Source organism: Podarcis vaucheri (genome assembly GCF_965113315.1).
Source record: "Podarcis vaucheri genome assembly, chromosome: 3".
Classification (NCBI taxonomy): Eukaryota; Metazoa; Chordata; class Lepidosauria; order Squamata; family Lacertidae; genus Podarcis; species Podarcis vaucheri.
In genome coordinates this window covers 38,703,343-38,727,604 of record NC_138761.1, presented here as the reverse complement: position 1 = coordinate 38,727,604, position 24,262 = coordinate 38,703,343, and the positions used below count along the sequence as shown (strand labels likewise).

The following is a 24,262-nucleotide window of genomic DNA, read 5'->3' as shown; positions in this document are numbered from 1 at the left end:
CGTCGTGTCGAACTGGCACTTCTCCAGCTTGGCGTACAGTCTATGTTGTTGCAACCTGCTGAGCACCTCCCTCACGTCTCGGTCGTGAGCTTGCTGCGAGTCAGAGAAAATCAGGATGTCATCCAGGAAGCAGACGCATGTCTTGTAGAGGAGTCCCTCCAACACGTGATGCATAAAAGCTTGAAAACAGTGAGAGCCATTTTGTAATCCAAAGGGCATAACTCTGTATTCGTAGGTGCCCAGCGGTGTGAACATGGCCGTCTTCCACTCATCGCCCTCCCGCATGCGGATGAGATTGTACGCCCCTCGCAGGTCCAACTTGGTGAACACGCGTCCCTTGCGCACCGTCGCGAGGAGGTCGTCAATCCTGGGCATGGGGTAATCAGACGGTTTGGTCATCTGGTTCAAGAGGCGGTAGTCCACAACTAGTCTTTTTTGGGGCGTGTCTTTCTTTTTCACGAAGAAAACGGGACTGCCCCCCACTGCCTTGGACTCTCTGATGAAGCCACGCTCCAGATTATGCTCGATGAACTGTTTGAGTTCCTGCATTTCATCTTCAGACATGGAGTATAGCCGCCCCTTCGGCAGCGTCGCCCCCGGTAGGAGGTCAATCTTGCAGTCATATGGCCGGTGAGGGGGTAGCTTGTCCGCCTCCTTCTCGCAGAAGACCTCCAAAAAGCTCGCGTATTTGTGGGGGACCGCTTGCAACGTTCCCAACTGCAGTTGTGATTCCTCCTCCTCTCCCTCCCGTCGGGGCAGGATGCAGTGTTCTGCGCAATAAGAGGAGCCGAAGATCAGTTGTCTCTGGTACCAAGCCAGTGTCGGACTGTGCCTGTCCAGCCAACTCATGCCCAACACAATGGGCGTGTCCGACAGTTGGGTGACATTAAAACTGATGACTTCCCTGTGGTTGCCAAGGCGCATCACCATCGGTGGCGTCTGCTTCACCACCTGCCCCCCTAGCAACTCTCTGCCATCCACTGTGACGACTTGCAGGGGCAGAGTGGCAGGCAATAGCTGTATAGCGTGCTGCTCCACAAAGCTCTGCGCTATAAAGTCTGCGTTGCTTCCAGAATCCACAGAAAGCGGCACTTCGATAGTGACGCCGTCGGGTAGCTGGAGAGATGCTGTGAGCTGCACTACTGGTTTGGGTGGGAGGGGATCCGTGGGTTGCAAGATTGCTGGGGACTGCTTCACAGATGCGTCTGGCTGGGCCCCAGTGCCTCCGTCTCCAGCCAGACATCGTCGTTTCCCTGCTGTGGTTCTCCTTGCTGCGTTGCTGCAGTCACCATTGCTGAGGCTGCAGTGTGCTTGTGGAGCCTCCGGGGACACTCCTTCGCCAAATGGCCTGGATCCTCGCAGATGTAACACTTCCTGTTCCCTCTAGGAGGCTTCGCTTTCACTGCTGCCGGTGCTAGGGCTCTGGCTGCTGACTGAGCCCTTGCACCTCCAACCTCCATCGGTTCCCCTCCCCCTCCTGGCGGAGGTGTGGATTGCGCACGCGCTGCTTCCCTCGGAACGAAAGAGAAACTTCTCGCTGCTTCGCGCCCTCCACGTCCTTCATCTCTGCACCATGGACGTTCTTCCAGCCTCACCCCCACAGTCATCGCCCTTTGGACCACCTCCTGCGTGCTTCGGGGCCTCTCCCCCCTTGCAATTTCATCCTTAACCGCTGAACTTAGACCCTCCCAGAAGAGGTCTCTGACAGGGGGCGAATCCCGATCCCATTCTAAAGCACTGACCAGCGCAAAAAATCGGGCGTGATACTGCCGGACGCTCGCCCTCCCTTGTTTTAGTCCATGAATCTCCCGTCTGGCAAGATCCACATCAATAGTAGACAAAAAACACGCATCCATCGCTTTGATAAAGGCATCTGCATTCTGAAGCGCCGGATCTTTATCCCTCCACAAATTGCGCAGCCAGGCTTTGGCATCCCCATGCAAATGGGACAATATGAACCCCACCTTCTCTTCCTCATCTCTAAAGTCTTTTGCCAGCAGTTGCAGTGCGCACATTACGTCTGCTCTAAAATTAGGGTACTGTTGCAAAGTCCCATCGAAGTGAGCCACAAGCCCTCCTGCTCTCCGTGCCAATCCCACGCCCTCCGGTCTGGGTCCCGGTTGCCCTTGCTTAACAAGCATTTCAAACCTGGCGTGTAGGTCTCTGTAGGCGGCTGTAGTCTCCTCCTCCCGTTTCTTGGAAGCCAATACCTCTGAGGACAACTGGGTCACTGCCTCTTGCAGCGCGGAGATCCTCTGTTCTTCCGTCATTTTGCTAACCTTTGTGAGCTCGCTTACAGACACCCCTCTTCCTCCCCTAGCGGCTTCTGCTCCCGCTGCGAGGTTTCAGGTTTCTGAAGCTTTGAAGAGACGGGTCTTACTGTCAGAGCTGCTACCAGGTCCCAGCTCACATAGGACCACGCCACACAGCGTCCACTTTAAAAGAGTCTTTATTGAGTTACAGGTTTCATTTCCGAACTGCAGCGTGCAGCTCTACACCTTCTGCTCTAGGTCGGCGAAGACCCGTCTGAGTCCCCGCCTCTTGCACACCAGCTTAATACCCTAGCCTTGCTCCACCTCCTTCGCCTCTCCCTACGTCTCTGGGTCCTTCTGCCCCCCTGGGCCTCCTCCCTTCTACTCTCCTCTGACGCTGACCCCCCTGATCCTTCTGCCTCCTTGCGGCGGGCTTTAGGACCTGGCTCACTCTCCGGGCTGCTTACTGCTCCAGCTTCCGCTGCTTTTGAACTTGGCGCGCGCGCCCAACTCTCTACTTTCCTCTTAACCGTTGCCTCGCTCTCTGAGGAGGGCGTGACCACCCCTGACTCGTGCCCTCCCTCCTGCTGACAGCCTCCGGTACCCGATGCCTGGCTACCTTCCTCCCTGCTGCTCTCAGTCTTGAGCGTGGGTCCCGACTTCCAGCTGCTGCCGCCCTCAGTTATGAGCGTGGGTCCCGACTTCCAGCTGCTGCTCTCTGAATCTCCTCTGTTCCCTTCCTCCTGGGGTGTCCCCCCGGATCCCCCCCTTGCTCTGCTCACTGGGGCTCCCTTTTGGGAGTCCTCTGACTCACTGCTTAGGCTTGGAGATCTCGGGTCGTCATCATCACTCATTCTCCCTTCGGCTTCCTCCCCCTCGCTCTCTGTTTCCACCCTTCTCTGCGTCTCTGCTTCTGAACCCCTGACAGTATGAGTTAGGGTATTTTTCGTATATATTTACTCCCCCCTCCCCAGATGCAGAAATGTTTTTAAAATTCCAGATCTCAGCCTCTGCATTTAGTTGTGCACATGACTTATAAAATTAATTATTACAATATATTTTTTTTGTTATTCTTGGTAGGTTGGTGAAAAGTTCCGTGCACGTTCTTTGAAATTTCCTGGCCTTATATCTGGCTGCACCATGGACTGGTTTACTCAGTGGCCTAAGGAAGCCCTTGTTGCTGTATCACATTATTTCCTGTCAGAGTTTAACATTGTCTGTTCTCCTGAAGTTAAAGCCCAAGTTGTGGAAACTATGGGCATCTTTCATGATCTAGTTTCAGAAAGCTGTGATAATTATTTCCAAAGGTAGCGTTTGAAACATATGTAGTAATTCTTTAATGATAACATTTGGCACTGGAATATGTATTTTTTATAGATTATTTTATATACATATAATGTATTTTTTTAAAAAAACCAAAAAACAAAATTAGTTAAACCAGCTATGGATTCGGTTGCTCAGTTATAACTGTTGTATGAAAGATGCAATATGTAAATTTTGTACTTTTATATGAAAATGTAAGTAACTTTTTTCCGTTTTCAATTACATTAAACTTTGGATTCCTCTTAATAAATATTTAACACTTGTTTGAGAAAACAGATAAGCTTAGAATCTAACTGCCCCTATACCTAGATATAACTGGAGATTATATCTAACATGGTTACTTGGGTTTCAGGGAGATGAGCAGTTATTTATTTCAAAGTCGCTATATCTTGAAATCAATTTTTACAACTGCAGCTCATTAACATGCATTACGATTACAGCTGAAAGTGAAATCTGTGGCTTTTGTCATTGACATAATTGTACTAGTGAAGATGAACATGGGTTTAGGATGGTATCTGATGATAACATGAGTATTTGATCCAATCCCCATTGCATGTTCCAGATACCGAAGAAGAGCTCATGTCACCCCCAAGTCTTACCTCTCTTTCATTAATGGCTACAAAGATGTTTATGCTGAAAAGCTAGCCAACATTAATGAACAAGCTGAGCGGATGCACATAGGTAAGATAAGATTACTCCAGCTCATTGCCCCTGCCAACAATCTCTTCTTCTCTCTCAGTCCTCCCAAGCCACAGCCAAGCCAACCTCATTCAGCTGGGGCTCCTGACCTTTAGTGGAGTCTTTTCAGGGAACTGCTGGGCAGAGGAGGTGCAGAAAAATCACCTGTCACCCTTCTGGATCCAGCTACACATATGCATGACTTGCCTCAGAAGTTTTCCACCTAAAGAAAAGTCTTCATGAGATTTCTCCATGCATTCTATATGAAGATAACAAATTTCCTTATAAAAATTAAAATTCTAGAAATTATTTTCCCTTTGACAAACCAAATTTAGACCCAGATTTTGCCAGGACATAGCTTTTTTTTCTTTTTTGTACAGAAATGCCAATTTGTCTATAAAGACAGGTTTCACTTCTACTTTGGCAGCGAATAATGATTAGAGGGATGGAATGGCAGCCCAATCCCTATGAAATCAACATTGCATATAATGTGGGTGGTAGCCAACTAAGTCATACTCAGAGTAAATTCATTGATTTCAATGACTCTATTGACTATTGCTCATCATAAATAACTTTTAATTATTCTGAATTTTGGTGCCTTTTGTAGGTCTTTCTAAGCTGATGGAAGCTAGTGAATCTGTTGCTAAACTCTCCCAGGAATTGGCAGTGAAAGAAAAGGAACTGGCTCTGGCATCTGTAAAAGCAGATAAAGTAAGTTTTATACCAGAATACAGTATTTTATAAAGGAAAGTGACTGAGTTCACTGGTTTTGTCGTCCCCCGTCCCCCCAATGTTTTGAAAAGGAGAAATCTATCTTGTGTATGGCAACACTATCCTTGTCCCATTGCTGGACTGCTGAGTTAATTATATGTTGCCCCTGCTTGCTTTGCTTTCCGACCCCATCACCCCCACCACCCTACCACTCACCAAAGTCACCTCCTCACTTTTCCCTTACCAACTATGTAGGGGAAATGCTTTTAATAGGTTTTGTTTGCCTACACTGATATTGTACTTGCTGCATGATTCCTGACTGGCTAGGATCGCCCATGTGCAATACAGGAATAATTGCCCTTACTCTAAGCTAGCATTGCTTGGTATCATTGATGTCAACACATTAATTAAATGTGTAAGGGCCAGATCCACCCACCCAACCCTGGGAGGCTAGGTGGGGATAAGCCCATTATGAGCTGGCTCACATGGATGTGGCTCATGAAGAGCTTGGGGAAGTAAAACCTTGAGTTCACCATTGCTAGCTCTTCTCCATTGCAAACTTCCAAACTGGATGACCCTGCTGCATGTTTTTAAATTTTATAATAGGTGCTAGCAGAAGTGACAGTAAGTGCTGAGGCATCAGCTAAAGTGAAAAATGAAGTTCAAGGTGTAAAAGACAAAGCACAGAAGATTGTAGACGAAATTGATTCAGAAAAAGTAATAGCAGAGGCAAAGCTGGAGGCAGCTAGACCAGCATTAGAAGAAGCTGAAGCTGCTTTGAATGTGAGTGACGTTGTAATAGAATATTCACAGTTCTCTTGAAGCCACTATAAATGAAGAAAGCAATCATACATGAATTGTGCAATATAGATAATGTACCATTGTCTGCCTGCCTGTGCTGCAAAGTACCTATCTTTGAAAGTGGAGGTGCAAAGCTAGAAAAGTTGTTAAACATTAACAAGGCTTGAAATAGTCTTTTATTTGTGCTATTTGGGTTGTTCTACATTGTTTCCTAATTTTTATTTCTTTCATTGCTGAATACCTTTCCTTATCTCAGATGCTCTGTGCACCATCTATGGCAGTTTTAGGAAATATACTGTAGTTTGTAAGTCTGTGCTGACTATAGCTTTCTGCAATCTGGTAAAACTGTGCTTCAGTTAAATTTCCGATGTCCCTGTTGGAAGCTGAGTGTCCCATTATTCTTCATTTTGTCTATTGCTTAGAGAAATGTGATGTTAAATTCAGGGTACTAAGTTTCCCCTGGGTCCATATAAAATTTGGCCCAAGCAATAAATGAATTTTATTTTCCCTTTGCAGACTATCAAACCGGCAGATATCGCAACGGTTCGAAAGCTTGCCAAGCCACCTCATCTTATCATGAGGATCATGGATTGCTGTTTGTTGCTATTTCAAAAGAAAATAGATTCAGTTACCATGGATCCAGAAAGGCCTTGTTTGAAACCATCTTGGAGCGAGTCACTGAAAGTAAATCCCATCCGAAATGCTTTCAATACTGGGGGTGGGGGAATCAATGAATGGCTTGGATCTAGTGGCGCTCTGGTTTAAGCCGAAGGCATTTCTATTTCCACAAAAGGGAGCTCCCAATTCTCCTGTGAGTGCAAGATGCGCTTAGACATGACATCACCTCTGCCTACCACTTGAAAGGAGCATTACATGCAATTTCACCTTGGTATTTCTTCTTGAAATCAACGACAGCTTATAAATGATATTGACAACAACAGCAGTTATTAAAAAGAGACATTTGGTGATGGTCTGATCTTGCCTGGAACCTGCAGGGGGGGGGGTCAGTGCTCTTGCTTGTGGGCTTCCCCTAACGAGCTGCTTGGGCACTGGGAGAATAGGATGATGGACTAGAATGAGCCATTGGCATGATCCAACAGGTTTGTTCTTATGTTCTTATATTTTTTATCAACATAAAAGCATTATGCTGTTCTCCAGAATCTCACATAGAGCAACATACAATAAAGGACCTGAAGCTGATTAAGCAGGTTATCTGAGGTGGCCAGGAAATACTTATTAGAAATGTCCCATCCATTTGTTAAATTCATCAGAGTTTCTGACCACTGCATAACAGTTGTCCAATGAACACAACTCTTAAGACAAAGATGGATAACTTTAGGCCCTCCACGTGCTGTTGGAACTCTAACTCCCATCAGCCCCAGTCAGTATGACCAATGCCTAGAAGGACGGAAGCTGCGGCCCAGCATCTGGAGGGTCACAGTCTCCCCAAACCTAAAACAGTTACAGTAAACAGCCGGTCATTCGCTTCATTCCACTACTTTGGTAGAATTTAGAAACTAGGAAATTAAAGAAGAAATACAAATATACAAGGAATAATTACAATTGGGACAGTGATAGCAGAAAGTGCTTTACAGGTGGTGTTTGTTTATTTTCAGCTAATGAGTGGACCATTTCTGCAGAGTCTCCAGCAGTTTGCTAAAGATTCCATTAATGAAGAGACAGTAGAATTGCTACAGCCTTATTTTCAAATGGAAGATTATACTTTTGAGAATGGTAAAAAAGTCTGTGGTAATGTGGCAGGGCTGCTTTCTTGGACACTGGCCATGGCAACATTTTATGGCATAAACAGAGAAGTACTGCCTCTTAAGGTAAATAGCAGGATTTGATTTGAAGTGCATTTCCATGTATTGAGAGGCAAAAGAAACCACACAGAGTCTCTTTTGTCTACTTCTGCAGTGTTGGGTGTAATGGGACTAGAAACATGCCCTTCCCACTTCTTCATATATGATATCACTAATCTTTAAATAATATTTAAACTTCCCTTGAAATTCTGGCAGGTTGTGTTTGTTTGGGAAACTCCAAATCTACCTTTAATTTTGTTTTAGTTGAATTTGTTGACAAATTATTTTAAAAAATGGAACAATACTTAAGTTTTACAGTTTGAAGCCTTGTACTAAACAATATTGCAAGGAACACAATTAAATCATCTTTCTGAAGATGATGCCGCAATAATACTAATACTAATATATTTACCAGTATATGCTACCCACAACTTTGGGTGGCTCCAAACAAAAAGTAGTAAAAACACAATGCAACATCACACATTGAAAACAATCCAGATTTGATTGACAGTATCATGCAGTGCTTTTCACCTGCCCACAAGAGTGGATTGCTTCTGTAACTCAAAGCAGGGTTTTTACTGTGGCTGTCCCTGTTTTGTGGAACAGCATTCCTGTTGAGATACGAGATGCAAAACCACTAATTGTACTTTCTGGGGGAAACGTAAGCCCTTCACTGTATTATTTTTGGTGCCTGCTAAATTTAAACAAGCCTACCCAGATATTTAGAATGTTGATGTATCTGCTTTTATTTTATTGTTGATCTTATTTTTTTAATGGTTTAAATTATTGTTGTTAACTTTTTTATTGATCATTTTATTGTTTTATTGCTTTTTAGTAACCATCTCTGAGGGTTTTTACAATCAAGCGGTATATAAATTTTATGAAATGAAATAAATAAGACATTTTTGTTCTGACAAGCTTTCCCAGCTGAATGAATACGTTTCTGCCATGATTGTCTACTGTGTAGCATGTATATGTTTTAATTCATTTGCTGTTCTTCTGAGCTGTTTTTTTTAGCTGTTTTTATTATGTTTTGTACATCAACTTGAGAAATCTATGAGGAAGGTGAATAATAATAATAATAATAGGCACAAGACCCTGTGAGGAAATACTCAAAAAATTATTCAGACCAGCAAATACAGCCATTTACTATTCAAACAAAGCAAAAAGCCGAATATCTGGTTATAGATCTTTTCCTGTCGCAATGAGTTGTCATATTAGTTCCTCTATGCCAGGGAGAGGCAATTCAGACAAGTATTTCTTCAGACTGAATCCCTCTTTGGACAATTTTCCTTTAGACAGCTGCTTCATCTAGTTAGTCTTAGTGTTTTGTCTGTCTGTTTTTCATAGCTAAAAAAACAGCAACAAAAACCTTAGATGTAGTTATAGAAGACACAATGAATTTCTGGAAACATTGCCGCTTCATTCATTTTTCATTTTCAGGCGAACTTGGCAAAACAAGAAGGGCGTTTGAAAGTAGCAAATGCAGAATTAGCAATGGCTCAAGAATTATTAGATGAGAAGCAAGCAGAACTGGATAAAGTGCAAGCAAAGTTTGATGCAGCTATGAAGGAAAAGATGGTAAAACAAGAGAAACTGCTGCTTCACCAACAAGATAATTTATGATGCTGATTTCCTAGCTGGCCACTGCCTTATCTTGAACTTCTTTCTGACATGGGTGTGGGACTGAAATGTTGCTTGTGGGCCTATTTAATAGTGTGCAGGAGAGACTATAGTTTTTGACCCTAATTGGCAGAAATGCAGTAGATAGGTAGATAGATAGATAGATAGATAGATAGATATGATAAATATTACACCAGCCTTTCCCAGCATGGTACTATCCTGATGTTTTGGACTACAACTCCTATGCCTCAGTAGCTGGGGCTGATGGGGGCTGATGGGAGTTGTAGTCCAAAGCATCTGGATCTTCTCCAGGTTGTGAAAGGTTGTATTACGCTGTTTAGTTGCACAGGTAACTCGTATCTTACAATTATTTCCCTTACATAATCACAGCATAAATGTGAGTTTTGAAGTCAAGCCAGCTCCCTCAGGAGCTGGGCTTAGGTAGCTGCCATGCAAGAACACAGACCAGGTATAGCAGAGTCATTAGCATGACAAAAGATGAGATATTCAGCATTAGGCAAGAAAGCAGCAGGCTGCCAAGATTACAGGGGGCAGGCTATGCTCACTGGGGAAAATGTGCCTTTTAGAAAACTAGGCTTGAGGTAGCAGCAGTGGCATCGGGAGCCTGGGGACACCTGGAGCTGTGTGGGTGCCTCTCCATAAGGTGGGGCATCCGGGGGCAGGGCGCAGTGTGGGGCCAAGTAGCCGTATCCCTCCCAGGCGCCCTCCTGCTGGAGGGTGGCTGAGGGGGAGGCATCCGGTGCGGGGCTGGAGGGTGCTGCAGCTTGGGGTCCAGTGTGCCGCCCCAAAGGTAAGTGCCACCTGGTGTGCCCCACTCCTCCCGCCTCCGCCTCCCTCCACTGCTGGGTATCACATGGATGGGGTGGAGTTATTTGGAGCAGGAGTTTCCTGGGAACAAGGAAGGAAGTAGGGAGAACACTTGCTGGGGGATGAAGGACAACAACCATTAGAGCTGGCTGAGAAGCAGGAACAAAGGAATGGCGCTTAGGATGGGCTGCTATGAAGAACAAGCTGGGCTGCTATGAAGAACAAGATGCTCTTAAGGTGACAGTGCTGCAAGATCTGCACCCCCTTCATCTAAACTCGGGTGTATATATGTGTATTTAAACCATATTTAAACAGAGCCTCTGTCACATGTTGATTCTAAACAGAAACATGGCCCTGGATGATCACCCAGAACCCCCTGAAATTTTGTGCCCCACTTGGCAGAGATTGGGGGGGTGCACACTCTTTATGTGTTTACAAGATGGTTCTTGAATGCAGTTCTAATGGATAAAAATATACAATGGCTTATGATATTATACTTCTTATTAGATATTTATTTATACACCAACTTTTCCCTCCTGTTTAGCTTGGCTTTCCTCCTGTTTAATGTATATCTGAAACTTAAAGGTGTAAAGTGGCAACAGTGCACCAAACTCTCTTTCCTCTTTTCATCTGACTGTGGTTTTGTGTTACTCAGTTTCACCGGGGTTGGATTAACCGGTTGAGACTGACATTGTGGGGATGATTACTGGCAATTATTTTGACCTAAAAGAAATGGGAAAATCCACCACCTGATGGGGCCTGGTGTCCCTGTTTGCTGAGGTTCCTGAGCTTATTGCTGCCTGCGGAAAACAGTAGTTGCTATGGTTTCTTTTCATTGACTCCCTTACAAATGCTGCAATTTTACTATCTCCCATTGAAACCTAGCAGCTATTATGCCATAAATGACCTTGCTAACACCATGTCATCTATTTTCAAGATATATGTTCATAATTTGTCCTAGAGCAGCATAGCTATCATGACGGTCATTTTGAAAAGTATAATGTGACACAACATTTCCTAATTTTAGGACCTCTTGAATGATGCAGAAATGTGTAGGAGAAAGATGCAGGCAGCTTCTGCGCTCATAGATGGCTTGAGTGGAGAGAAAATTAGATGGACCCAGCAAAGTAAAGAATTCCGAGCCCAGATAAACAGGTATGGTTTAGGACAAATAAAGGATCAAAATTCATTGAAAAATACTACTGGGCACCTATCGGTAGGCAGCCAGTTGTATCACACCCCAGTGAAATCTGAGGGACTTAACGTTATTCCACAATTAATCTAAAAGTGCTAATTTCAACTTCAAGTGAACTGAATTGATCAATATTTAATATCTAGAATAAATACGATTTTCTTCTTCCCCCTCTTCCTTTTTACTGGGGGTGGGGTGGGGTAACTGGATACATAAGCAGATTAGACCTTGCACAATTGTCTCCCTTATAGTCTTTTAGCTATAAAGCCAGTGTGGTGTAGTGGTTAAGAGCGGTAGTCACGTAATCTGGGAAACCGGGTTCGTGTCTCCGCTCCTCCACATGCAGCTGCTGGGTGACCTTGGGCCAGTCACACTTCTGTGAAGTCTCTCAGCCCCACTCACCTCACAGAGTGTTTGTTGTGGGGGAGGAAGGGAAAGGAGAATGTTAGCCGCTTTGAGACTCCTGAAGGGGAGTGAAAGGCGGGATATCAAATCCAAACTCTTCTTCTTCTTCTTCTTCTTCTTACTCAACCTATCAGTGCCGCTGATCCCTATAGTTGTATAAGGAATAGTGCTGTTCCAGAGTCCAGTGAATTAGTTCACTGAAGCAAGTACAGTGGTACCTTGAGTCACAAACGCCCCAGGTTACAAACGCTTCAGGTTATAGCCTCTGCTAACCTGGAAGAGTTACTTCGAGTTGAGAACTTTGCCCCAGGATGAGAATGGAAATTTTGTGCCTGCCGCGCAGCGGCAGCAAGAGAACCCATTAGCAAAAGCACGCCTCTAGTTAAGAACAGTTTCAGGTTAAGAACAGACCTCCGGAACGAATTAAGTTCATAACTAGAGATACCACTGTACTGAGTGATAGTGGAATCTTCACCCAGTTACATAGCCAGTTGTGAAGGTTTTGAAATATCCATCTACTTCCCAGTTTAATACTTAAACGTAAAATAGACATCAAACTCACTCAATCCTGCTGTAATTATTTAAATGGTGTCCAATGGTGTTCTTGTTTTATTTATTTTTCTAAGAAGCCTGTACCATGTTGTTTTTAAAAAAATTAAATCTGAAAGAATACTAATGGAGATTCTGTATTTTTCTAGACTTGTGGGAGATGTTTTACTCTGCACAGGTTTTCTTTCCTATTGTGGCCCTTTCAACCAGATATTCAGGAATCTTTTGCTTAAAGATTTATGGGAGACAGAAATGAAAGTCAGGAAAATCCCTTTTACTGAAAATTTGAACCTCATTTCAATGTTGGTGGATCCTCCTACGGTAGGTCTTGCATCTTGTAAACGTTTTTTTGCTCTAAATTTATCCCTATTTACTGTTTATGAGGTAGAATCAAACCATTTGCATTTTTAGCTAGTCTGAACAATGCTTTTTCATTCATCATGTTCTAGAAAATTTGTGTGCTATGCTGTACTATAATGGCAGCAGGAACCAAGGTGGAAACAGTTCTAGCAAACAGCAACTTGTGGCGGGCCAAACCTTGGAGCAGCAACCATTTTTAATTCAGTTATTGTAAGAGTTCCATTGCGTTAAGTAATATCTGTTGATATTACTGAAATAATATAATTATGTTTTTATAGTAACAATTAGAAAAGTTGTGGTTCGAGGACCCGACCCCCGTGTGGTGAAATAAAGACACAAGGACACGTGATATATGGTTAATGGGCGACGAGGAGAATGAGGCCGGGCAAAGGCTGTCGCTGCAGCAAAAAGCTGCTGAACACGCCCCCTCAGCGGCACCTGGTTGGGTGGCCACCGAGGGGGCGTGAGCGCCAGCCAGGTGAGCTGAAGGCAGGGGGCTACGCCCCCTGCTAGGCGGAGCTCGGGCTCCCGACCACAACCCCTCCCCTCTCTTTCAGGGAGGAGAGTCTTTATGAGACAACATACACATAAAGGGACACATATGACCTCTATCACAGAGATCCAACTAAAATTTTTTAATTGGAGGAGTGATTTCTTTACATAAAATAAAGATTCAATTAACTCCTGTTACTTTTGTCTCTGTTATAAAAGGAAAGTGTTCAGTGTGGCATATAAGCTATACAAAGGGTTTTTATTTTATTTTATTCCATCATGCACCTCGGAGCAGTTCAAATATTGAAAAAATTGGGTAGTTTTCATGTGACTGGATACTTGTGTACACTATCTTATTGATAGATTTTTGTCTGAAATGGGAAAATGTGGGTACGTAGAGGCCATTCCATTATTGCAGGTGTGGGTGGTTTCTTTGGTTTTGTTTTTTTACTTGCTGCAATCATGGATATGGCAGAGGCTGTCTTCGCATAATAAAACATCTCTGGCCTTGCAACATATAATTTACTCAGTACATCGCCAGTTATGATATGCTATAAATTTAATCTTCCAAAAAATAAGTAAACGCACGTGCACCAACAGCTTGAATAGATAAAAGAACACAAGCTACTGTAGCATCTTAAAGGCAGGAGCTTTTGGCATAAGCTTTAGTATCACCACAGTTTTTAAGGCAAGAGAGTAACTTGGGGGTGGTGAGCTGGTGACTGTCACTGCTTCTTCTTGAGGGACCAAATTCCGTAATTTAACAATGTGCTGCGTGAAGACATACAGTGGTACCTTGGGTTACATACGCTTCAGGTTACAGACTCTGCTAACCCAGAAATAGTACCTCAGGTTAAGAACTTTGCTTCAGGATGAGAACAGAAATCATGCTCCGACGGCGTGGTGGCAGCAGGTGGCCCCATTAGCTAAAGTGGTGCTTCAGGTTAAGAACAGCTTCAGGTTAAGAACGGACCTCCGGAACGATTTAAGAACTTAACCCGAGGTACCACTGTACTTTCCTTTGTCTCTCCTGAACCTGCGTCCTAGTGTTACGAGTGAGGGAGAAAAACAGCTCCCTACCCACATTTTCCACGTCATGAATAATTCCATAATGCTTCTATCGAATTCCCCCCCCCTTTTATTCACTTCCCCACCTTAAGTAAAAAGCCTAAAATGTGCGTAGTTGGGTAGGTAGTGTTCCAGAACTTCAGCAACTAGAACTCATTAGCCTTACTGTTACTATATTATTCCTTTAGATAGGGCTGCCATATGCCTGGTGGAATTTTGGCAACATTTTTGCCACAAATAAAATCTCACTTTTTGAAATATGGCGACCCTACTTTAGATTGTCCTTCATTTAGTTGTATTTTAGGATATGGTAGGGTCCCTTGAGTGAAATTTCTTCACCTACAAAGGAGGGATATTAATACAAATAAAAAAGTTGTTTCAGAGATGGAAGCAATAGGGGCAGTGTTCAAAACCTCCAGGAACCTGTAGCATCCAGCATTGCTTAACAGAATATTTTTGGACTTGAAGCAGAACTCAGTATAGACCATTATCTTATAAGTTGTTAAGATTAAAGGTGACAAAACTTGGTTGTTTTAAATTGTTTTTAATGTTGTAACTCACCCTGGGACCTTGTGGTGTAGGGCGGGAGATAAACAAACCAACCAACCTTATATACTTTGCTTATATGATGTGACCAATATGACTATAGCTGCATCGCACAGCAGAACCGTTTTTTAAATTAATAAATTATATCTACAATTCTGTACCCACTTACCTGTCTCACTTGAACTCAAGGGAACTTACTTTTGAGTGTGCATGCACAGGATTGCACTGTCAATATATCTCTGAACGTCAATTCATTATTGGTTATAGAAGTGGTGACTTCTTTCTCGTTGTCCAGATTAGCGAATGGAACCTACAAGGCCTTCCAGGAGATGAGCTCTCAGTTCAAAATGGCATAATTGTCACTAAAGCGACAAGGTACCCACTCTTGATAGACCCGCAGACACAAGGGAAAACATGGATTAAACATAAAGAAAAGGAAAATGATTTACAAGTAAGTGTTGCAAAGTTTTAAACCAAAGGATGCTTTTTTCTCTCCCTGGAAATGCCTTTTTTCTTCTTCTGGAAACATATTTTCAGTAAATATGAGTAGTGTTTAAATCTACACACAAATCCGGCATCCATAATAAACTCTTGAACAGAGTATACTGCTCTGCACCCTTTCAGTTTTATCAACTGAGGCACCCACACACTATTTGGTGGGTTTGCATGAGTTTTCTTTGAACTCTTATGCTAGCATCACTTTCAGATACGTGTTTAGTGTCTTCTAGACATTCTCACTCATATCATATTTAAGCAGTGCTTTTTTGGGGGAGGGGTTCTCAGGGCTATGCAATACCGGCCCCTACCCCCCAAATGTTTAAAATGTGGCACTTACTGCAACAACTTCATGGTGAGTACCTGCACCTTCTTTTCGTTTCTTTTTTAAAAAGTGCTGTACGGTGGTACCTTGGGTTACATACGCTTCAGGTTACATACGCTTCAGGTTACAGACTCCACTAACCCAGAAATAGTACCTCGGGTTAAGAATTTTGCTTCAGGATAAGAACAGAAATCGCACGGTGGCGGCGCAGTGGCAGAAGGAGGCCCCATTAGCTAAAGTGGTGCTTCAGGTTAAGAACAGTTTCAGGTTAAGAACAGACCTCCAGAACGAATTAAGTTCTTAACCTGAGGTACCACTGTATATAAGAAATGCAATTGTATTCATACCCTTCCAGGACACTCCCCCCCCTCCCCTTCACATATATTTCTCAGTTCTTTCAGTGGTTTGAAGTGTCTGAAGTGCAAGTCACTCAGCCAAAACCTCAGGAAAAGAAGCTGCTGCATTCAAATCCTATCTCAGTCATGGTTTTATTGGCTGAAATCTCTCTTCCTCAGTGGCCTGCCATAGAAAGCATAAAAAACTCGTAAAATACTTTGCACACTGTGGGAGGCGCTTAACTTTCTGAGCATGTGGAATGAGGTCTGCTAGTGCAATGGGACATCAAAGTCTCATTGATCATGTCTACTCAGATGTAAACCCCATGGAGTACAATGAGACAGGCTCAGGTAAGTAGGAATAGGGTTGTAGAGAGGTAAAGGTGTTCTAAGAATTAATACTGTAACAAGAAGGTGCCTTGCCAAGTATCTTTCTTGTAAGAATAAACTGTTTCCATTTCTAAGGTGACAACTCTGAATCATAAATATTTCCGCACACACCTAGAGGACGCCCTCTCTCTGGGGAGACCACTTTTAATTGAGGATATAAGTGAAGAATTAGATCCTGCACTTGATAATATATTAGAAAAGAACTTCATTAAATCAGGAACCTCTTTCAAGGTTAGTTACCTTTATAAAAGAGCTATGACTGTAATAAATTTTATTTAAAAGTGTGATAAATGTTTAATCACATCTGTTCTGAGCAAGCAAATGAAATAAATCCTGTGGCCAAATAGGGGGAAACCCTCTTGATCATGTGACCAGTTTCTTCTCTAACTCAGAATCTTAGGGGTAGATTGGTCGGAGGTCTGCTTGACAAGCAGTTTTGTTGTGTTTTTGTCAGTCTTCGGGGGGCAGAGTTCTTATTCTCTCCTCCCTGCCTCTCAAATTCTTAGCAGGTAGCACCCCTCCCATAACGCTTCATTAACACCGCTTGAGATCAGTACTTAGTACAAAGTATAAATCTAATAAATAAATAAATAACTAAAACACACATTCCCACTACATCTTTGCACTTATGAATGCCATCAAAATCAAGGGGGCCAAGTATAACTGGGCAGTAAAAGGAGTAAAACTGGGCAGCGGTCCCTGAAAGACAGCAAATGGCCTTCTCACTCTGCCTGCTTAACCATATTTTTGTGCGCATATATATATCTCAGCTAAGGCTGGAGCATATTTTTTTAAGGGTAGTCATGGAGTCCCTTCTCTTTCACCCTAATTAGTAGTTCAAACAGGGGGGGGTCTTAGAAATGCTAGGCACCCCAAAATGTATCTTCTCAGTTATGGATCTTCTCAACTTTGTGCCCCCTCAGCTTGGCACCTTGTGTGGGGGAGCCTCTGACACCACCCTAAATTCAACACGGAAAGGACTTGATTCATTTTTCTATAGTCTAGTGGTTTGATTTGGTCTGAACAAATCTGTGATGGTGCCTACCAGTTTTCTGATCACCAGTGACAGGTACAAAATTGCAGCTGCAGCCAAGTTTCGTCTTCATACCAGAAGCTCATTCCACATCTCTGCTTCCCACTTTATGGGCACTGGAAGAGTTCAACCTGAAGATTATGAGAAGAAATTTTAAATGCCCCATAAACCGTCATATTACCATTCTAATGCCATTGTTTTTCTTGATTTGTGTAATTGCTGCAGGACTCTGTGATGATAAATTAGGGGTGGGGACCCACATTATGATTTAATGAAAAACTGAGGAAAAGGACAGAAACCAGATTTTACAGCCACATAGAATATTAATAATTATTTGTAGCACAGATGCAGATTAAGCAAATTTAATTGTAAATGAACAATTGTGATGTTTAATATAAATTCAAGTGTGCACATCTTCCTGAATGAATAATTATATGTGCAGATTAGAATGCAATATCTGTTATTGTTATATTGAATTGTTGTTTAGGTGAAAGTTGGAGATAAGGAAGTAGATGTCATGAATACATTTAAACTTTATATCACTACAAAATTGCCTAATCCTGCCTTCACTCCTGAGATCAATGCGAAATCATCAGTAATAGATTTTACTGTTACAATGAAAGGGCTTGAAAATCAGTTATTGAAGAGAGTAATTCTTACAGAGAAACAGGTAAGATCACCAAGAATGAACTCATACACTAACAAAACAATGAAACTGTAACGCTTTACTGATGCTTGATCTTCTAATTCTGAAATGCTGGTCTAGAACCCGCTAGCAAGACATGGTGATTTGAGGTGGTGGTTGGAGTGGATGGGGATGAAGTTTGGAAAGAAGGAAACTTGGGAGAAGAAAAATCCACTGAACAAATTCCTTAAATATAATGATACAGCAGTGTCTTTTAAATTATAAAAAACATAAATGTGCAAATGCTAAAAGATTATGATTGGGGCAATTGCATCATAACACAATGTTAAAAATGTTTAGACAGTTTGTTTTGATATTTAACAAAGGAACTGGAAGCAGAGAGAATTAAACTCATGGAAGATGTAACATACAATAAAAGGAAGATGAAAGAACTTGAAGACAACCTGCTTTATAAATTAACTGCAACTAAAGGTAGTGTATCAACTTATATTCATTTCGTATTTATTAAGGTTGGCATTGGTCTGCTTCCATTAAGGATAGGGACATACGTCTCTGGTTTACCATATTAAAAGATCTAATTCTACCTGAAGTAAATGCAGTTGAAAGCTTGCACCTGGACTGCACTACTTCAGCCTGCAGATAGGGGGCATACTTGAATCCTTCATACAATAAATAAATAACCCCTGCATATAGGACGTTACGCACTGAGGAGAAAGGGTTTCTTGGCATCTCATTTCTATCTGCAGAGATTTATTTGTTTATTTATTTGTACAGAGGAGCATCCAATCATTTGAGCCGCTCCAGTCCAGCCCAGCCCAGCCCAGCCCAGCCCAGTCCAGTCCAGTCCAGTCCAGTCCAGTCCAGTCCAGAGAAATAGGTTTACTTCTGCAATGCTATGTGCTCTTTGCGAGTACTACACCTAATTCATTAGACAAACCTCTCAGACATCCTTATGCATTCGAGTATGTCCTTCCTGGGACATGGGTGGCGCTGTAGATTAAACCACAGAGCCTAGGCTTGCCAATCAGAAGGTCAGCGGTTCGAATCCCTGCGACGGGGTGAACTCCCGTTGTTCGGTCCCAGCTCCTGCCCACCTAGCAGTTCAAAAGCACGAAGAGCAAGTAGATAAATAGGTGCCGTGCCGATGGGAAGGTAAAGGGCATTTCCGTGTGCTGCTCTGGTTCACCAGAAGTAGCTTAGTCATGCTGGCCACATGACCCGGAAGCTGTCTAGGGACAAACGCCAGCTCCCTCAGCCAGTAAAGGGAGATGAGCACCGCAACCCCAGAGTTGCCCGTGACTGGACCTTATGTGTGAGAGCCAGTGTGGTGTAGTGGTTAAGAGCAGTGGACTCGTAATCTGGGGAACCGGGTTCGCGTCTCCGCTCCTCCACATGCAGCTGCTGAGTGACCTTGGGCTAGTCACACTTCTCTGAAGTCTCTCAGCCCCACTCACCTCACAGAGTGTTTGTTGTGGGGGAGGAAGGGAAAGGAGAATGTTAGCCGCTTTGAGACTCCTTCGGGTAGTGAAAAAGCGGGATACCAAACTCTTCTTCTTATGGTCAGGGGTCCCTTTACCTTTACCTATGTCCTTCCTACCATATTAATGTGAAGTACTGGATGTGCAAGGTGAAAAGATAAACAACTACAGAGCAGAAGTTTCTGTCTGAAATGGATAGATCACACTCCTCTGATTGAGATGAAGCAGACTAGCAGTTGAGGTTCTTTGTGGCTAAAACAGAGGAGGCTATGGACCCTCCTTTCTCTTTTGGGAAAGGACCACCATGACAGAGCATCTGCTTAGCGTGTAGAAGGTCAATCTCCAGAATTTTCAGGCAGGGCTAGAAGAGTGTCTGAACCCCAGTCAGTGTGGACAGTGCTGGGCTTGATGGACCAGTCATCTGACTCAGTATAAGACAGCTTCCTATGTTCCTTCTCCATGGAGGATGACCCAGCAGATGAGAAACACTGCCACGTAGTGCTCAAAGGCAGGGAAATTGGCAAGATCTCCCCCAGTCTATTTTCCTGCTACAGGGCATATGACAGAGAAGAGGCAGCAACAGGGCCAGCGACAGAGAGGAGCATTGGGTGGACGTTGTTGCCTGCAGCAGGCAACCATTTAAATCGCCCCTAATTGGCTCCAACCTAGCATCCATCCATAATGGGGGTATGTTGGAGGCAGGGACAGTGAGTATTTTGAGGGAATTCAGGCGGTAGCTCACTGCAAGTAGCAACAGCAGCTGCTGCTTCCCTGTGGTCCTCTCAGTGTCAGGATTTTTATTAAAAGCAGCCCACCAATCATTAGCAATAATAGGCCCTGCTGAGGCTCCAGCCTTTGCCCAAAAAAGCCTTGTGGTAATGCTGTCCATGCTAATTGTTTCTTACTAGTTTCTTCCACTTACATGCTGTCTCTCCACTGGAATAAAAAGAGACCCCAGCTTTTAGGATGAAGTGTTCTTCCTTCATCATAATTAGTTGCTGGGCTTTCTACGGAAAGATACATAGCATGGTGTAGGAGAAGCAACCAGCAGAATGCCTGGGCAACCCTTATTTGGCTCATTTAGAATGCAAAGAACCACTTTGCTTTAACTGCTTGGCCTGCATTCTTTGTACTAATTAAATTATGTTTTTCTGATAGAGGAACTGGTTGATTTTATTTCCATATTGAGTTATGAATTCTGTACAGGAAATTAAAAAGCACCGTTACCAAACATTTCCTCTGGTGCCCTTTAGGGTCTTTGGTGGATGACGAATCTTTAATTGGTGTTTTGAGGACAACTAAACAAACTGCTACAGAGGTATCTGAAAAGCTGGAAGTTGCAGGAGAAACTGAGAAAAAAATTAACACGGCACAAGAGGAATATCGTCCAGCTGCTACACGAGGAAGCATTCTTTATTTTCTTATCACAGAAATGAGCATGGTCAATACAATGTACCAAACCTCATTAGCTCAGTTCTTAAAACTATTTGATCAGTCCATGGCCAGGTAAGAATACCGTGTTATTTCTGCAGACGCCTGTATCTTTTCCCAATCCATCCCCTCTGCTTCAGGCTTATTTTCACCCAATCTAGTCGGGCAGAGTCCTGAATGAATTTGGGGTTGTTGCTCAGAGCAACATTTCATTTTGCTTAGCTGTACTGCTTTTTGCTGCTATTTAGATTATAAATGTTGTATGTCACCCCAATCTCCAAGCGCTGCAAGAATCCAGGGGTTTCAGGCACTTACCCTAGGTTCCTGTTTCCTTTTGAATGAGGTACAGTGGAGACTGAGGTGTTTTAAAGATGTGTGGGTTCTTTTACACAAATATACACACACAACCTGAGCCCATGATGGAGGGGTTCACAGCATTAACACCCCCAAGAGGGCCTCACTTCTTCCATAGCTACAGCCTTGGATTCAAACAGAAATCAAACATTGCTCTGACACTCTCCAGCTTTCGGCTTTGCTTCTAGCTCACATCACTCAAAACTCTCTGCTTTCAACTCTGCCCTGAGTTGGAGGAAGGGGCCCTACCCATTTGCCATTTTCACAGAGCCTTTGTTCCCCATCACCTGCCCAGGAAGCTAGCTTGGCTATTCTAAGAATTAGAAGAGGGTCTGTGCATTCAGCCTAACCCCTCCCAAAACGCATAACATATTTTTGTATTTCTATTCTTAGGCCTTCATGTGAGTTATTAGTAGATTCTTTCACCTTAGAATTGCATCCAGTGTAGTTGTCTTGTTCAGGCAAGTGCTTTTGACTGCTTAATGGATTTTCCTCTCCTCCTCCAGTGCTCCTGTCCATGTCTTATCTAGAGATTCCTCCAACCCTTTGGGGCAATTGGGTATGTGTGCATGAGCAGAGGAGGCAGAGGGGATGTTATACTGAACAAGTGGAAGTCTTTGCACAAAGACAAGCAGAAGCAATTCATTGTATATATTTATTAAAATGAGATGTTTGGTCTATTAATATTTGAATCCCTCTTTTGTATATTAAATATTGTACCTTTTGTATATGTCTTTTTCTTTTAGCGAATTTACTTGAAATGCTGCTATATTTTATTGTGTAAACTTTTGTGAAGTTGATGTGAGCCGCTTTGAGCTTATTGATGTGAATCTGTTTGCTTACTTTCTTGCTTTGCTTTTATGCCTTAGATCTGATAAGTCCCCTATTCCACAGAAAAGGATCACAAATATTATTGAGTTTTTGACATATGAAACTTTCACATACTCTGTTAGAGGTTTATATGAAAACCATAAATTTCTCTTTACGCTGCTTCTGACATTAAAAATTGATCTGCAGAGGGGTCAAATCAAGTCAAAGGAGTTCCAAGCACTAATTAAAGGTAATTACTAGTTCTGAATTATTTCTACCTTGTTACAAAAGCTTGTAATGGGATACATGTTTGCATATTATACTGAAAGCAACTCTGTGTGGAACACTAAACAGAGTGGACAACTGCCTAAAGCCATTGGAATGGGTAAACAGGAATTTAAGAATATAAGAGCCACACAGGATCAGTCCAAAGACCCATCTACTCCCATACTCTGTTCTCACAGTGGCCCCCCAGATGCCTATACAAAGCCCCCCCAAGCTCCCTTTCTTCGGGGGGGGGGCAGAAGTGCTCCCCTCCAGCTCCGCTGAGTGCCAGCAGGAAGAGGGCAAATGCACACAGTTGGAGCATTGTTTTGTCTGGAACTTTCTGCTCAGCATCCTGGAGCTATCACTCACTCACTGCCTGAAGTAAGCTGTCAGAGTTGCTCCCCGATCCTAGCTCACAGAGGATCACGCTAGCCAGCGATCATTTAGTAAAAGTCTTTATTGAGTTACAGTTCCCATTCTCAAGCTGCTGCGTGCAACTCTACGTCTTATGGTTAGATCGGCGAAGCTCTGTCTGGGTCCCCGCCTCCTGTACACCAACTTAATATCCTAGCCTTACTCCACCTTTTCCGCCTGACTGTTCTTCTCTGGGTCCCTCTGCCCCCCGGGGTCTCTTCCTTCCGGGACTCTTCTGACGCTGACCCCCTGGACCCTTCTGTCTCCTTGCGCCGGGCTTTAGGACCTGGCTCCCTTTCCGGGCTGCTTACTGCGCCACCTTCCTGTGCATTTGAACTTGGCGCGCGCGCCCAACCTTCCACTTTCCGTCTGACCGTTTCTTCGCTCCCTGATGGAGGTGTGGCCACTCCTGACTCGTGCCCTCCCTCCTGTTGTGAGCTGCCAGCGCTTGATACCTGACTCCCTTCCTCTCCCCTGCTCTCTGTTGGTGACGCTGGTCCCGATTTCCAACTGCTCCCCTCTGAGCTCCCTCTGGCCCTTTCCTCCTGGGGTGTCCCCCTAGGCTCCCCCCTTGCCCTGGCCACTGGTGCTCCTTTCTGTGAATCTTCCGATTCACTGGAAAGACTCGGAGATCTCGGGTCGTCGTCATCACTCATCCTTTCTTCTGCCTCCTCCCCCTCGCTCTCTGTTTCCTCCCTTGCCCTTGCCTCTGCTCCTGAACCCCTGACATCCACCCCCCTCGAAGCCCCCTCTTCCCCCCTCCCCTCCTTCCGGTGCGGGAGCTGGGTGCTGCCGTGTCATGGGGACGAATGTCGGATACAGTTCGCTTCCCGTGGCGGGCCTGCATCTGAAGTCTTCCGGTTCTTCCTCCCTGCTCTCGTCGACGACGGTCACTTCCGCTTCCATCTCTGTGCCGCCGTGCTCGAAACCCGGGTCGTCCCCGAATACGTCCCTGTCCGTCTCTCCCTCACTTCCTCCTGGGGGCGTTGCTCGGCCTGGACCCTCCAGCCACTTCCTGCGCCACTGCTCCTCTGGTCTATCGTCCCACCAATACAAAGGTTCTGAGGCAGATCCCGAGGGTGACCCCTCCGGGGAACGTGCGTCGCGTGTCGGTTCCTCGTCCGAGTCGAACCCCCGGAACGTGCTGGCTGAAAGCGTGGGCGTGAAAAGCCAGTCGTCAAAAAAGTCTGCTGGCATGGGCCTGTGTGGGAAGAGGGCATGAAACTCTTCTTTGAGCAGAGGTTCGTCTAGAGCGTAGCCTGGCACCCAGCTGTTGGCACTGGCCGGGGTGCCCTCCTTGGCGAGAAAGTATTCTACCCCCTCTTCCCCCCATCTAGAGTCCAAAATCTCTGTGACTTCGTTGATGCGCTCCTCCTGTGCCACTCCCCCTTGCTCGGTTCTCTCTCGGAGTGGACTTGGTGCCGTGCCTGGTTCCTGAAATCTGTGAGGTGCCTTGTAGGGAGTGAGCACCGATCTGTGGAACACCGGATGCATCCTGGAACCCTCCGGAAGCGCCAGCCTGAAAGCCACCGGGTTGACCTGCTCTTCGACTTGGTAGGGCCCCAGTTGCTTATGCCCTAGTTTCTTCTTCGCCAACGACCTGGCCGGCACTGCGTGGGCTGCTAACCAGACCCAGTCTCCCACATGGATCTCT

The 24,262-nt window shown here is 44.3% G+C and overlaps 1 protein-coding gene across 1 annotated transcript in view; it reads left to right on the top strand.

The window, feature by feature from the left end:
- Positions 1 to 24,262, top strand: part of DNAH8 (dynein axonemal heavy chain 8) — a 148,671-nt gene that overhangs the window by 92,664 nt on the left and 31,745 nt on the right. The window contains exons 65-79 of the mRNA XM_082214788.1: positions 3,333 to 3,559; positions 4,138 to 4,256; positions 4,861 to 4,964; positions 5,571 to 5,747; positions 6,282 to 6,449; positions 7,382 to 7,594; positions 9,011 to 9,148; positions 11,046 to 11,173; positions 12,314 to 12,485; positions 14,926 to 15,081; positions 16,251 to 16,406; positions 17,696 to 17,878; positions 18,220 to 18,325; positions 20,586 to 20,838; positions 21,987 to 22,177. Coding sequence (XP_082070914.1) covers positions 3,333 to 3,559; positions 4,138 to 4,256; positions 4,861 to 4,964; positions 5,571 to 5,747; positions 6,282 to 6,449; positions 7,382 to 7,594; positions 9,011 to 9,148; positions 11,046 to 11,173; positions 12,314 to 12,485; positions 14,926 to 15,081; positions 16,251 to 16,406; positions 17,696 to 17,878; positions 18,220 to 18,325; positions 20,586 to 20,838; positions 21,987 to 22,177 — 2,491 coding nt within the window. The remainder of the gene's footprint in view (positions 1 to 3,332; positions 3,560 to 4,137; positions 4,257 to 4,860; positions 4,965 to 5,570; positions 5,748 to 6,281; positions 6,450 to 7,381; positions 7,595 to 9,010; positions 9,149 to 11,045; positions 11,174 to 12,313; positions 12,486 to 14,925; positions 15,082 to 16,250; positions 16,407 to 17,695; positions 17,879 to 18,219; positions 18,326 to 20,585; positions 20,839 to 21,986; positions 22,178 to 24,262) is intronic.